This window comes from Bos indicus, chromosome 24, assembly GCF_029378745.1.
Source record: "Bos indicus isolate NIAB-ARS_2022 breed Sahiwal x Tharparkar chromosome 24, NIAB-ARS_B.indTharparkar_mat_pri_1.0, whole genome shotgun sequence".
Taxonomy (NCBI): Eukaryota; Metazoa; Chordata; class Mammalia; order Artiodactyla; family Bovidae; genus Bos; species Bos indicus.
Window position 1 is genome coordinate 5,575,474 of NC_091783.1, and position 15,688 is coordinate 5,591,161.

The 15,688-nt window shown below is 41.8% G+C and overlaps 1 protein-coding gene across 4 annotated transcripts in view; it reads left to right on the plus strand.

Annotated features, from left to right (window-relative positions):
- Positions 1-15,688, plus strand: part of NETO1 (neuropilin and tolloid like 1) — a 108,551-nt gene that overhangs the window by 84,515 nt on the left and 8,348 nt on the right. For 3 of the 4 annotated variants that reach the window (XM_070778655.1, XM_070778656.1, XM_019987005.2), the window contains exons 8-10: positions 11,183-11,296; positions 13,987-14,545; positions 15,518-15,592. In XM_070778655.1, the coding sequence (XP_070634756.1) occupies positions 11,183-11,296; positions 13,987-14,545; positions 15,518-15,578 (734 nt within the window). In that variant the 3' untranslated portion in view covers positions 15,579-15,592. Of the gene's footprint in view, positions 1-11,182; positions 11,297-13,986; positions 14,546-15,517; positions 15,593-15,688 lie in introns of those variants that run through there. The other variant, XM_070778657.1, reaches the window with a different exon arrangement.

A 15,688-nucleotide genomic window follows, 5' to 3' on the forward strand; every position in this document is an offset into this window, starting at 1 on the left:
GAAGAGCCTGGTGGGCTGCTGTCTATGGGGTCGCACAGAGTCGGACACGACTGAAGCGACTTAGCAGCAGCAGCAGCAGCAGCAGAGATAGTCATTGCTAGCATTTTAGCTTAATATTTCCAGTAAAGGTTTTCATATATATATTTGCATGTGAGACTATAATTTAAAACAATTTTCATCCTATTTTCCACCCAACTTTATACCTCAGTAGTTTCCCTCCTACTACTCCATGATACCTTAAGAATTAAGAATCCTACCACTATAATGATTTTTGAACATTGGGGCAACACTTGCCAAACTTTTGTTTTTGAGTTTGTGTGTGTATGTGTTGTCTCTTAAGAAGTATACAAATAAAATTGAAGATAGTTGGATTTAAACATGGTTAAACATACACTTTTTCGGCAGGGAGGATCACTAGAAGGGTAACACCAGGAGGTCATCTTGGGATATGGTGCTGTGGTGGATCCTAAAACCAGGGAAACCAGAGTCTCACATGCAGCCACTACCAGCATCTAGGAGGCAGCTGGCCTTAGGTCAGTCACATAGCTTTCATTTGCCTTGAACTTCAAGAAGGAGCATTTTGTCTGCAGATAACAGAATATATGGGGCTTCCTTGGTGGCTCAGTGGTAGAGAATCCTCCTGCCAATGCAGGAAACTGCTGTTTGACCCCCAGATCAAGAAGATCCCCTGGAGAAGGAAATGACAACCCACTCCAGTATTCTTGCCTAGGAAATCTCATGGGCAGAGGAGCCTGGCAGGCTACAGTCCATGAGATCGCAAAAGAGTCAGACACAATTTATCGACTAAACAACAGCAACCTGTCTCCCTGTTCTATAGACGTGGTAACTGAGTGAGTATTGTTGAAAAAAGTGATCTCTCCTTAGGGATTATCACTCCTTAAGTCTGAGTTGCTGCCCTATCCTCTGTAGTGTTTAGTACTCTACAACCCCAGGACCAAGTGCCTGAAGAAGCACTCTCTAAGCTTCAAGTTCATGGACAATTAACCTGGTCCAAAAGGGTGCTTTACACAATCGTCTTTATCTGTCCATGCACGAGAGAAGAGGAAACAGTTTGGAAAGACTCAGGGTTAAAATATCCATTTTCTATGTCTAGAAATATCAATCTATGAATGATTAAATCCAGAGCACTGCTGTGCTTACACATAAGGCATCTTTTGGCTCATGGAATATTTCAATACATTCAGTTTCTGGTTTTTCTCAAAAAGAAATACTTAGCGTTAGATTGGATGATAAAATGGTGATGGTTGATAAATCCTTCTGATGAAGTGCAATTGCTACACTCATTATGTCTAAACATGCTTTTAAATAATTCAGAGACCAAATGCAATGCAAATTCTTTCTTCTGTGTACTTGGGTTTTAGCACCAATATGAGGCTATGTTTGCTATTCTGAAATAGCAACCGAGTCCCAGAAATAAGCATATTTCGGATCGTAGAAACTGCCTTTGTGAAATACTTTGAATTTTGAGGGTTACCTTATTAGCTGCATTATTATGTGTTGAGGGAGTGTGTAATTTCCTTGGTTCTGTCTCGCTGCAGCAAAAATTTGAAGCAACAGGTGAATCGGTGTTACAGCTCAGTTTTATTTAGAAAGCAAAGGAAAATACATCCTCGGGCCATGAGGACAGGCTGACCCAAAAGATGAGAAGAGAAGCCCCTGGCTCAGTTTTGGCTCCTCTTTTTATATGTTTTTTTCTTCTCCCCCTGAGCCTGACCTGTATAACCTGGGCTAGCCAGGTGGGCTGTTTGTTCTACCTGAGGTCCTCACTCTGGTCCTCAGACCTTCCTTTGTTCTAGTTTCACGGGCTTTTCCCTTATTTGTGTTCCATTTTGGACTCCTTTTTCCTATTCTAACTACTTAACATTCCCCCCCTCAAGAGATGGGAGGCCTAATTCTTTGGGAATAGGCACATCAAGGTCTCTCTGGCTCCTTCCTGCTGAACTGGATGGCAAGCATCATTGGACCTCCCCCTCTTGCTAGTCTCAATCCTCAGAGTCCTTATAGTGGTGTCCATCCAAGGGTGAGTGATATTTTCTGTGGCTGTAGTTTTATATGTCCTTGTTAAACTGGCGCTGCAGTAGCCTTTTGGCCTGGACAGAGACAAAATGGGTTAGACAATTGATAATATATGGAGCAATCATAAGCAGGATCAATATGGTGATAACAAGGATTAGTAGGGGCATTAACCAACTCCAAATTTCCTCCACGCCAGGAGAAGGATCCCCAAAAAAGAGACTGTAGCCACCCCAAGAACTCTCCAGCTTGTTCTCTGAGGTTCTGTAGGATCTAGAATGTTTTTCTTGAGGATTATGAGACTTTCTTTAACTTAGCTGGAGGTATTTACCCAGAAACAACACATCTCATTCAAGATGGCTCAAGTCCCTCCTTCTTCAGGGATCAGATCTATCTCCTGTCTATTTTGGAGTACAACCCCTGCCAAGCTGTATTGGCTCTTCAGAGCTGTCCTGAGAAATCTTACCCCCAGAAACTTAATTTTGGGGGTGTTCATTAGAATGGCACTCATTTTTAGTCTGAATAGGTATCTGAGATCTCCAGGGGCTCACAGTTGGACTGAGAGCCCTCTTCTGTTTTTTTCCATGGCTTGACTCATGAGTAGTGAATCCAGGAGTTGTGTCCTGGAACCTTGACTGCTGTGAGGGTAGAAAGTGTTACAGGGTAGGGACCCTTCCATGTGGGCTGGAGTGGAGCCTTTGGGGACCCATCTTTCCAGATTTTAATTAGGACTTGAGTCCCTGGAGCATATAGTGGTGGCTCTTCAGAATCTTTAGGGTGCTGGTTGACAAGCATATAAATTGTTGGAATTGTCCGATGGCCATGGTATAAGACCAGAGGATCTGAGCCTCTGGATCTAGGAAGAAGTCATTGGCATAAACAAAAGCTCTCCCATATAGCATCTCATAAGGACTGAGGCCAACCTGTTTCTTAGGGGCAATATGGGTATGGAGGAGAGCTATTGGTAAAGCCTCCTTCCATCCCAGGGAGGTCTCCCCGGTTATCTTTTTTATCCCTGATTTTAAGAACTGGTTGGCTCTTTCTACTTTTCCTGAAGACCAACACCTCCAGGCACAATGGAAATAATAAGTAATGCCCAATGCTTTAGAGACCCCTTAGGTGACCTTATAAGTAAATGATGTCCCATTGTCACTTTGTAATGACCCAGGCAGACCAAATCTTGTAATGATTTCATGGAGCTTTTTGTTTGTTTGTTTGTTTTTACCACCTCCTCCGGCTTCTCAGTCCAGATGGGAAAGCCTTCAATCCATCCTGTGAATATATCTATCATGACTAATAGGTATTTATACCCTTAAGAAACTAGCCTCTGGGTGAAGTCCATCAGTCAATCCTCTCCTGGGTAGGTCCCACGTCGTTGGATGGGCTGGGGTTTTCGAGCTCCTCAGGGGTTGTTTAATTGGCAAGTGTGACAAGAAGAAACCACTTGCCTTATAGTTGTTTGGAGGCCTGTTCCTCTGAAGGACCTTTCTAGTAATCTTTGGAGTGCCTTCTCCCCTAAATGAGTGGTGGCATGTAGGGAGTTAACTAACTTCTATTGGAGGGTCCAGGCAGAAAAAGGAGTCCTTCCTTTTGGAACCACCCCATATGATCCTCTTGAAGGCCTTCACTCTTAGCTTTAAGAGTCTCACCTTCAGTATATGATGGAGTTTCTGGTAAATTAGTCTCTGGAACTAAGGTGGCAACCCCTATTAGGTCATTGTTCTGTAACGCTGCTCTCTTAGCAGCTTAATCAGCTGGTTGGTTCCCTCGTGCCACTTCATGCTCCCTTTTTAGTGTCCTTTACAGTGGGAGACTGAAACCTCAGTGGGCAGATGAACTGCCTCTAAGAGCCTGAGGATTTGATCACCATATTTGACTAGGGACAGTTGGGTGGCCAAGTGGCCTCTGTCTTTCCAAATAGCTGCATGTGCATGTAGCACCAGAAAGGCATACTTGGGAGTCGGTGTAAATGGCTACTCTTTTTCCTTTTCCCAGCTCTAAAGCTTGAGTCAGGGCCATAAGCTCAGCTAATTGGGCTGAAGTACCTGGTGGCAAAGGCTTAGCCTCTGTGGTCTCTAAATTGGAGACTACTGCATACCCGGCTCTTCTTTTTCCATCTAAGACAAGGCTGCTTCATCAGTGTGCCAGATTTCCTCAGGATTGGTCAGAGGATCTTCTGATAATCCCTCTTGGGGTTTTGTCCAGTGGTCCGAGGTTTCTAGGCAACAGTGAAAGGGGAGAGAGCCCTCGGGGGTAGGCAGGAGGGTGGCTGGGTTAAAAACCTCACAAGTGGATATAGTGAGACCTGGATTTTCCATCAGCTCTACTTGATATCTGAGGCTCCTTTAATCAGACATCCATAAATGGCCTCTCCCATTCAGGAGTTGTTTCACTTGGTGGCTGGTAAAAATAGTTAGTTTGCCCCCAAAAGAGAGTTTTAAAGTATCTTCTATCAGGACTGCAATAGGAAAAATCTCTTCCCAATAAGGGAGTAGGACACTCAGGGACCAAGAAACTGATGGGAAAATAGTTGTCCATCCCAGCAACAAAGAAGTGCTCAGGTGAATCTTTTTGTAATTGTTTTTCCTGTAGCACTCAAAATGGTACAGGTTTGGGGGGAGATGGCTGTGAAGCTGGAGGTCAGGAAAGAGTAGGTAGCCCCTGTGTCAACCAAGAAATTTTTGAATCTACCTGCCACATACAGTTGCACTCTTGGCTCCAGCCCTGTTGATGATTATCTGTGACAGGCAGGCTGGCTGGAGCGGGCCATTTCAGTCCTCTTGAACCATCATGAGGGAAGGCTTGGCACTTGACCTTGGGACTCTTGAGTCCTGAGGCCAGAGTGCCGCCCAAGTCCCAATTAATGGCATTTGTAGCGAGCCGTTTTATGAGACTTGTCATGGTTTTGACACTCTGGCCCAATGTCGCGTCTGTCTACAGATTAGGCATTTGCCCTGTGCCTTGTCCTTCAAGGACTCGGGGTTTGCCATAGGGCTTCCCTGGAGGGTGGCCAGCATCTGAGCATGACTTGTCTCTTTCCTTCTCTCCTTCTTCTGGGCCTTGGCCTCTCTCTCCTGTTCTCTTTTATAAAAGGTATTGGTGGCTATCTGGACTGTCTCATCTGAAAAGGCAGCAGGGTCCTGCTACTGAAGCTGTTGCAACTTTATCCTGATACCTGATGTACATAGGGACAGGAATGTGTCCTTTAAAATCACCTGTCCCTTGTAAGAGTCTAAGTCCAAATTGGTAAACTTTTGGAGGGTCTCTTTTAGACTTTGCAGAAAAGCAATGGGATTCTCGCTGGACTCCTCAGTTATTGCTGAGACCAGGCACAGTCCCAACTAACAGGCCTCCTTCTATTTCCATGGGTGGACTTCCTTAGGGGTGAGTCTTTCTGAAGCTTATCCTACCCAGTATTGTTGCAACCTGAGAGCCGGGCATCCTGAGTCAGGGTGCAGATCCCCAGGTAGGTTGAGGCATGTCGGCCTCCAGAGAATTGATTCTCTGGGCAGGTCGAGGCATGTTGACCTTCTGGGACCCCAGGCTGGTGGATCCCCAAGCAAGCTGAGGCATGCCAACCTCCCAGGGAGCAGATCCCTAGGCAGGTCGAGGCAGGTTGACCTCCTGGGATCCCCAGGCTGGAGTTGGGCATCTCAAAGGTCTCCAGCATGACCAGTGCTGGGAAGAATTAAGGGGTTGTAATCTTAACTCTATGCTGGTTTGTCCACTGCAGATGGGAATAGATACTATGATGTAAAGCAATCCAAGACTGTGGCCTGAGACTGGGAACCTGGTAAAACAGCCATAAGCCTTATCCTCTTATTGCTCTGAGGAAATGTAAGTCACTGTTTTCTTCCCCTAGTCCTCCATAAGAGCAGTTTAGGGTGTTTCCAATGGTAAACATTTTATTGTCATAGATCCACTTTAGGTAATAACAGAAGTAATGACAAAAGAGTGGGTTATCTGGTCCTGTTAGGGGCCTTAAGAGTATTTTAATAATAGTCTGGGTGGAGCAATGTTGCCTACAAGGGGGCAGAGTCCTGGTTGTAGGAGTTATGAAGTGGCTTAAGAACAAATTGATAAGAGGCAACAAACTAGATGTTCCATAAAAGTGGAGTGGAGATTTGATCCAGGGGTATGTCTCCTATGTAACTTTAGGAGAAGCATGGTAAGGATTTGGATCCAAATGGCCTGCAGGGCTAACTCCCCAAATGGCAAACATTATCCCTATAAACCCAGTTGCCCTTGAAGAGATGCCACCAATAGATGGGCTTTTAGCAGGCATTGTGTGCCTGTCATCTGCCCTAGTGGGTTCACTGAGAATGCTGTTGATGCACATGTCGTAAGAAGCATGGAAGATGAAGGCCTGAATGTCTAGAGAGATTGGATTTTATACGGTATTTCTCTCCCAAGGGCCAGCTCTTTTCTGGTTGTCCCTGCAGAAGATTGGAAAGGCAACATTGTGAGCCCAGAAGGGGCTCAGGAAAATAGCATAAAACAGGAGGGAAGGGGGCAGGGCCCAACTTTTTAAAAATGACAAAGCCCAAGGGCATAACATAAACCAGTTAAAATCAGATGGGTCCAAGATGACTAGTCAAATTCAACTAAACCTTGATCCTCAATCCACAAGCTAAATGACACACCCAGAGGCACCAGCACAGTTCCAAGGCACTGTCAAGAGACTGAGGAGCGGGTGGTTCCCCAATTGTTGGAATGATCCTCCCACTCATTAGCATATGAAATCACCCAGCCCACAGAAACTAACCACATCTTATTCCACAGCCGCTCCCCTCTGTGATGGCCCACACTCTGAGTGTACTTCTCTCTGAATCCAAACAAAGCCATGTCTTACCTATCACTGTGTCTCTCACTGAGTTTTTTTCAATAAGGCATCAAGAGCCTGAGCTTCATTAGGTCCTGAAGCCAGGCACAATGGATTTTGGCCAGTCTCAAGTCCCAGTTGGACATGACTAAGTGACTAAGCATAGCACAGAGTCCCTGCCACGAGGGTTTGAGTCCCAATCTTAGCTAAATGACTTCAGGTACAACTTTCAGAAATGGAAAGATGATGACTTACCCAATACTTTGTAAGCAGTGGCATAGGTGGAGAGAGGAGCTGAAGGACAGGAGGAGAAAGCAGTGGGAAAAACGTGCTGAGGAATCCCCTTCATAACCTGCCAGAAAATCTGCTAAATACCTGATCTGTGCTCACAGTTTTCATTGGCCTGATCCTTGGAAATAAGTAGATTTCTGATCATAGAAGCTGCCTGTGTGAAATACTTTGAATTTTGAGGATTACTTTATTAGCTGCCACTTTATTATGTGTCGGGGGAGTGTGTAATTTCCTCGGTTCTGTCTCACTGCAGCAAAAATTTCAAGCAATGGATGAATCAGTGTTACAGCTCAGTTTTATTTAGAAAGCAAAGGGAAATACATCCTTGGGCCATGAGGGTGGGACAACCCAAAATTTGCGAAGAGAAGCCCCTGGCTCAATTTTGCCTCCTCTTTTTATATTTTTTCTCCTCCTCCTGAGCCTGCTGTATGTAAACTGGGATAGCCAGGAGGGCTGTTTGTTTTACCTGAGGTCCTCACTCAGGTCCATGGACCTTCCTTTGTTCTATTTTCACCGGCTTTTCACTCCTTTGTATTTTAGCCACCACCATTTTGGACTTCTTTTTCCTATTCTAACTACCTAACATAAGTAAAACTTGATTTCTTCCAGATAATTTTAGGAAATAAGGGGGTTGGTTTTTTAAGAGACAGTCACTTTTGACAATGTATATTGAATTTCCAAGTAGAATAAATCTTCTAAAAATTGATAGAATATGTGCTTTTTCAGCAGTAGTCAGAGAACCAAATGAATGAATGAGATTTAGTTGCTGAGAATATCACAATTTCTATTGTATTTGAAGACTTGACCTGGAGGGTTAATTCTCCACCAATAATCACACTTGCAAGAATCGTCTCTCTCTGGGATATTCAGAGCTAAATTGGCCAGCTAAACTTTTGTTCACTGATATTAAATTAATTAAAATATCTGTTGATTCTTTACTACAACCCTAGAAATTTTAACCCACCGAAAGTGAAAGTGAAAGTGATGTCGCTCAGTCGTGTCTGACTCTTTGCGACCCCACGGACTGTAGCCTACCACGCTCCTCCATCCATGGGATTTTCCAGGCAAGAGTACTGGAGTGGGTTGCCATTTCCTTCTCCAATTAACCCACTAAGAAATTAAAAATACTTTTTTTTTGTTAAAAAAAAAAGCATGTCCATAGCCTTAAAGAACTCATGGGGAAAGATGAAAAACTTATACTAAGTGTTAAACTCTTTTAAAAATTAAAAGTAGAATAGGATTTAAGGCAAAGATAACTTTCTAATAGATTGGAATGATATTTCAAAACTCTATAGATAATTTAATTCTGATAGGATTTGGATAGCAGAGTAGAGATGGAGTTTTTCTAGGACAGAGAGAGAGGGAGGGAACAGTGTGGCCAATGAACCAAAGATCTCAGGAGCATGTGGAGAGCAATGGGAAGTGCTCATGGGCTGAGTGTATGTATGTCCCCAGACATCCTTGAAGGGATGGTGAGAACATACATTGATTTGGGAAGCAGGAAGGTGCCATTTAGTTTTTTTTTTAGCAGGAGGTAAAAATAAGAATCTTTAATGAACTCCTATGCATTCACATTTTAGATGAGAGAAATGTCCAGACGTACAATATGAAGACAATTCAGAATCCAATTCTATTTTGTTTTTGGTGTCTATGAGACAAAATTCATTTTTGTTCAAGGAGTAGAAGCTACGATCATTTGTTTCTTAGCCACTGCACAGCCTGCTTATTTGTTTGTGTTTGTTGTTTGCCTGTCAGTTCTGTAAATGTTAGTGAAGGTAAGGAAGGAAAAATGAAACAGTAGTGGAATAGTAATTGTTTTGCAAGTGAGGATGGTTTCAGTTAACTGGCATATTTGCATAATTATGTCGTGTAATGTGTCAGGAATATGATTTATTGACAGTCCTAGATGCCCTGTTCCATTCCCAGTCAAACCACCAATATTTAATGATAACTGACTGACACATTGATGTTTTGTAAGACATTTTTGAGACTCATTAAGTAGCAGAAACAGAAACAACATCGCTTTTGGAGAATTTGGAATCCAAATCTTTAGTGCCCTTACTAAGCTACTGTTCTACCTCACTGGTACAGAATGCGACGCCATCTTTACCTGTAGATTTAAAATTTTAAAAGCAAGCCCATCCTATTTAATAGTAATTCTAATAATTTTTCCACCTCTTTCTGCAAGGTCAAAGCATATTTATGATCTTTTAAAGGTATTCTTTACTTGATGGATTAGCTGTACTTTCAAAACCACTGCAATTTATCAGGTAGTAAGTGTTTTTTGCATTTTGCAGCTGCTCTAATCTATTTGCAGAAAACTCCTTTTTTGTTCTGTGTACACATTTTGACAACATTCATTATCTGCTAAACAGACCATATTGGTTCTGCAAAATAGTTGACTACAGAAATTCAAATTTGTTCCATACTGAAAAGCAGACTTTTGCAGTAATAGATTGGATCATTACATTTTGCATTATAAAAGCTTTACACCATGTTGAAAGCAGGAGTCAAAGAAAATGTTAAGCCTGATACTTTTCAAAATGACTACTGCATCTGCATCTTTTCTACTCTTTAATACTGTTTTTCAAAATGACAATTACATCTTTTTTATTATTTAACAAGGGATTTAGAGGCAAACCAAGCAGAAGGAAGAAGAAACTCTCCTGGGATCTTGGATGAGGGGGACAGCAGGGGGGGTGGGGAACGGCTTGGAGAGTCAGAGGAATGCCTAGTTCAAGTTACGTTGCTTTTGATTTTCAAGACTTGATCATTTAAAGAAAGTATTCCTCTGGGAACGTTAAAATATTTTAACTTACCTTATGTAAAACATTTTCCCAACAATTTTGATTAATATAGAAAACGCATTTAAAGAAGATAACTTTCCTTAAAAAAAAACCCACAACATGTGGTTTTGAAGGTGAAGATTATAATATGACTGCACTGCTTAGATAATACTGATCACTGATAAAAACTTTACTGATTGATGAACCACTGTAAATTTTGTGTTTTGAATCTAATGGATTTTTCTGGGGATACCTGTCCTGAAAATGGTTATGGAACTATTATTGACAAAAATAAACACTAAAACTACATTTTATGAGATGTGGATGATTAAAAAGGCAAAAACAAAAATTACTTTATAGCCCTGTCTGTAATTCATAGTGTAGTATTACTCTAGAGATTTGTTATAAGTAACCAATTATTATATAATGAAAGAAATGTATTTTTGTAATATTGAAGTCATATCTAACATTAGAATTTGTTTTATTAGACTCATCACTAGTTCTTGTATTTTTATAACCAAGTTACATAATTCTTAGAGTTCTTACTTTATCCAACGTGAATTATAATCTGGAGATCATTGGCCATCGTACCTAAGTTAGTAGAATGTGTGAAATATAGGCCAAGTAGACTAATTTCATTACCATATTACATGCTAAATGTCAGTGAGAATGATATGTATTTTTCTTATGTTGTTCAAGATAAATTTTCCCTTGTTCTGAATTTCCATGATATTCCTTGCTTCTTTTGTATGCTTAAATAATATCATAGGGTTTGGTTTAGTATATAGTTTCTTCATTAGTATTTTGTAAGCATACACTTTCCAAAGTATTTCAATATTCCATTAAACTAAAAATTTTTTGAACAGGATAGTTAAATTTATACATACAGAATTTCAGTGTAAAACATAATGTTATGCATGTGGTCATCAGTGAAGTTTCACTAAATAAATGCACAGTTAAAAAAAAAAAAGAACTCACATTGATAAAGTGCTTCATTTTTATGATGGAAAACCTCCTGTGCCAGTTTTATAAGCTGAACACATCTAGAAGAATGCCAGCTCTGTTAGTAGCACAAGAAATAATTACCGCTATGGCAACACTTCTGCGAATGGAATGTTGGTCTTATCATTTATCTCAATTTATGGCAAATTATCATACTAATCTTTTTTGTTTCTAGGTTTGTGATGTGAGTGCTTTACAACTGAACATCAGTTAAAACTGTTTCCTTCATTTTTTTCTTCTCTTTTAGCTCCCTGTGAAGGCAATACTTTCTTCTGCCACAGTAACATGTGTATTAACAATACGTTGGTATGCAACGGACTCCAGAACTGTGTGTACCCTTGGGATGAAAATCATTGTAAAGGTAATCATGAGTCCCTGGACTTGGCAAAATCTCTCTATCTGTAGTGTGGGAAGAAGCTTATCCAACGTTTGTATGCATCAGTCGATCTTAAAAATAGATTGTATATTGGCTTTACCAACTTCCTATATGTTTTAGAATTGATTTGTAGGCTTTTTTCTTGGCTTTTATTCTTGTTGTTTTTGCATTCCTTAACACACAATGAACTGTCTTTTACACTTGAATGGGCTTCCCTGGTGGCTCAGATGGTAAAGAATCTGCCTTCAATGAGGGAGACCCAGGTTCGATCCCTGGAAAGGGAAGATCCCCTGGAGAAGGGAATGGCTACCCTCTCCAGTATTCTTGCCTGGAGACTCCCATGGACAGAGATGCTCATTGGCTAATCGCCCTTCTGGAGCTGCAGCACCATGGACTGGCCACTGGAGCTTCTCAAGCCAAGTTGGGATTCCTGTCAGAAGCTCCCTCGTCAGTGGCTACACCTCTCCATCAACCCCAGTCTGTCTTCACGGGACATTGTGCATATACTCTAGAGGTGAAAGTGTATCCAAGGAACCTTAGGGCCCTCAGGTACCTAAAGCCACTTACCTCGACTTCAGTTTTCCTACTGAAATGCTTTGTTTCCTTTCCAATGAGAATATCTTCCTTTGATCCAGCCTCCTTCTCTGGCCTGTACACAAAGGTTTGTTTACATAAAGAGCTGAGACTGAAGCTCCAGTATTTTGGCCACCTGATGTGAGAAACTGACTCACTGGAAAAGACCCTGATACTGGGAAAAATTGAGGGCAGGAGAAGAAGGGGGTGACAGAGGATGAGATGGTTAGATGGCATCACCGACTCAATAGCCATGAATTTGAGCAAACTCCGGGAGATGGTGAAGGACAGGGAAGCCTGGCATGCTGCAGTCCATGGGGTCTTGGAGTCAGACACAACTTAGCAACTGAATAACAAAACTCTTGGCTTGGTTATGAATGATGCAATTTTGGTTAAGTTCAAAGTACCACATACCCTCTTCTGTTCAGATCTTATATTCACCAATTTGCAAAGGAAAAAAAAAAAAAAGCAAATAACTGTCCATACTTAAAGTCCAGTGTGTGTGTGCACACTCAGTTGCTCAGTTGTGGCTGACTCTTTTTCAACCCCAGGGACTGTAGCCCACCAGGCTCCTCTGTCCATGGCATTTCCCAGGCAAGAATACTGGAGCAGGTTGCCACTTCCTCCACAAGGGATCTTCCCAACCCAGGGATTGAACCTGCATCTCTTGCATCTCCTGCAATGGGAGGTGGATTCTTTACTACTATGCCACCCGGGCAGCCCTAAAGTCCAATATCTTCTATTAAAATATTGAAGCAGAGAGCCATTACCACAGTACCTATTGCTCACAGAATCAACAAGAAAAGCAGACCTGGCAACAGTTATTTAGAGGACGTGGGCAATGATCCGTGTTGTGTCCAAGGAACCACTTTGGAATGGAAGGGGGTTAAATGTTTTGTGAAGACCCTCATGCAGCACTGTTAGAGACTGGCTTTACTTGGTTAAAGCGGATTTGTTGCCATGGTTCTTGTGGCCCACCTCTCTCCAGGGCACCGCCACTCTCTGTGCACTGATGGGAAGGGTGGGATGGAGGCAGGGCCAGCGCCTCACTTCTCTGGGAGGAACACTCCCGCTTTATGAATCAGGCCCTGGCTGAGGATGGTGACCGCTGGTCTTCTCAGCTTGCCCTTTCAGATAGTTTCACGCTATGAGTGAGATGGGGCGCGTGTGATTGGAGCCTGGTGTGCTCAACCTGCTGTCCAGGTGTAGAACTTCTGTCCTACCAGTGGGGCCTTGGACGGAGGAGGGGAAGGCCCAGCATTGGCCCCCCACTCCTGCCTGGAATGGAGAATCTGCAGGATGGATCTCGGGGGTTGGAAAGAGAGTAGAGAAATGCTGGCAGCTTGCCCTTGCTGGTGGGGTGGGGGGTGCTGTACCTCCAAACTGGGGCCAATAGGGAGAGAAACCATCAGGACGAACTGAGGGTGGAGGAGCTCAAAGGCTACAAGCTCTCCCTGTTCTTAAAGAAATTTAGTAGATTTTCTTGAACGTATGTACCTCTGTTTGCTGTATGCCATTCAATTTCCATAAACTTTAAATGTTACTTTAAAAATTTTTGCCAAAACTGTTTCACTGGGGAAAAGACCCACAGAAATCCTCATGCCAGCATTCCAGAAGTGTCTGTCTTAAAGTGTAATCATAACCTTTTGATATCAGAAAACTGTGAGTTCAGTTATCCACATCAAGAATAAATACAAAACAATATAGGTATGTTCATGTTCCCATGGTGGCATGTGTGAGTTTTCTTACACCAATGAGAAGAAAAAGAATGTACTGTTTTTTTTTAACATGACCAGCTGATTTCCAGATTTTATCCTAAAGGTTTTATGAGACCTTCTCCAAAACATATATTACATTTAAGGGAGCGATGCTGTGCAATGGCGGGGTTGGAGGTGATGGCTGTTTCTGAGGCTAGCAGATAGGGCTCTTGTGAAATTCTTTGTGTCTTTTAAAGACTTGTTTTACATTTAAGACAGTGAAAATTTTTACGCTCAGCCTATTTCATCTTGAAGTTCTCCATGTACGCTTTGACTGCCATATTAATGCGTGGTGGGTTGTTTCTTGTTTTGTTTGTTTGTTGTTTTCGCTTCCTGGACCTGTAGAAAAGAGGAAGGCCGGGCTGCTGGACCAGCTGACCAACACCAGCGGGACGGTCATTGGCGTGACTTCCTGCATTGTGATCATCCTTATTATCATTTCTGTCATTGTGCAGATCAAACAGCCTCGTAAAAAATATGTCCAAAGGAAATCGGACTTTGACCAGACAGTTTTCCAGGAGGTGTTTGAGCCTCCTCACTATGAGCTGTGCACCCTCAGAGGGACGGGAGCCACAGCTGACTTTGCCGATGTGGCCGACGACTTTGAAAACTACCATAAACTGAGGAGGTCCTCTTCCAAATGCATTCACGACCATCACTGTGGTTCACAACTGTCCAGTGCGAAAGGCAGCCGCAGCAACCTCAGCACGAGAGATGCTTCTGTCTTGACCGAGATGCCCCCACAGCCCATCAAACCCCTCATCCCGCCCATGAACAGAAGGAACATCCTCGTCATGAAACACAACTACTCCCAGGAGGCTGCCGACGCCTGTGACATCGACGAGATCGAGGAGGTGCCCACCACGAGTCACAGGCTGTCCCGCCACGAGAAAGCCGTCCAGCGGTCAGTATCTATAGATTTTTTGATGACAAGTATAACCTGAAGACTGAGATGCTTCCAGCATACTGTGTTCTAGTTTGTCTTCCCATTTCAGTCTCTCTTTCGTTCATGACAAACCGTAGTATTTCAGAGTTTGCCTCTTCTTTTCCTTGTTTCCCTGCTATCTATACCTTTCCTAAATCCCATTTAGGTACATATAGGTGTGCTTACACAGACCAAAGAGATTTTGTTTATTTCTATACGTATATAATATTTATTTCTATAAAAGATCTGGTGTTAACTTATATTGCAGATTTATATGGCTAATTTTCTTCCATGTGGTGATAAAGGTTGCTCTCATCAATATTTCTATATTTTAAGATGTGAGATGATATTTGGAATTAATTGCCTTACCAAGGTGGTTAACCCATCTTGCTGAACAATTTTAATGTAAAAATAACATATTTTGCAATATAATGCATTATATTTTTGGTATGAACATTAAAATACTTTTTCCCACATACCACATAATACTTATATTACAAATTGTGTTTGATAGTGTGGTATGCTAAAACCTTAAACATTTATATTTAATTGTGGCAAGGATTAGTAAAAACATTTTCCTTTTGATATGAAGACAATATTATCTATATTGTATTATGAGCCCCCAAATTCATAAAAGTCTTGAGGAAAGAAAATTTAAACTTAGAAAACTAGAAGTGATTTTAAATCCCCAAATCCAATCTACTTTTGTTTTGCTCTGCATGTTTACTAGCATTTAGTTTGTTTTATAAAAGTTTATACTTCCTCCATTCATTATATAACCTCAGAAACCTAGTTTTAGTTGATTAGCTATTTTTGCATGCTGATGGGAAAAAAAATCTGTTTCCACACTTTTATGAATTTTTAGGAATGCTTTTAAGTAAATATTTGTGTGCATATTTATTTTTTTGTGAAAATATTACTTTGTTGAATGAAATAGCCATAACATTCCAGGTTCTGCCTCATTGGGTCTCTAAGCAAACATGAATCTGAATACAACACAACTAGGGTCTAAAAAGAAAATTCAAGGTAAGCAAGTGCCCTTGGCTCCTTCTCCCACTTTGTTGTATTCCGTTTTGTTTCGTTGCAGTCGTCTTGCGGTTTTTTTAGGGAATGTGCTATCTA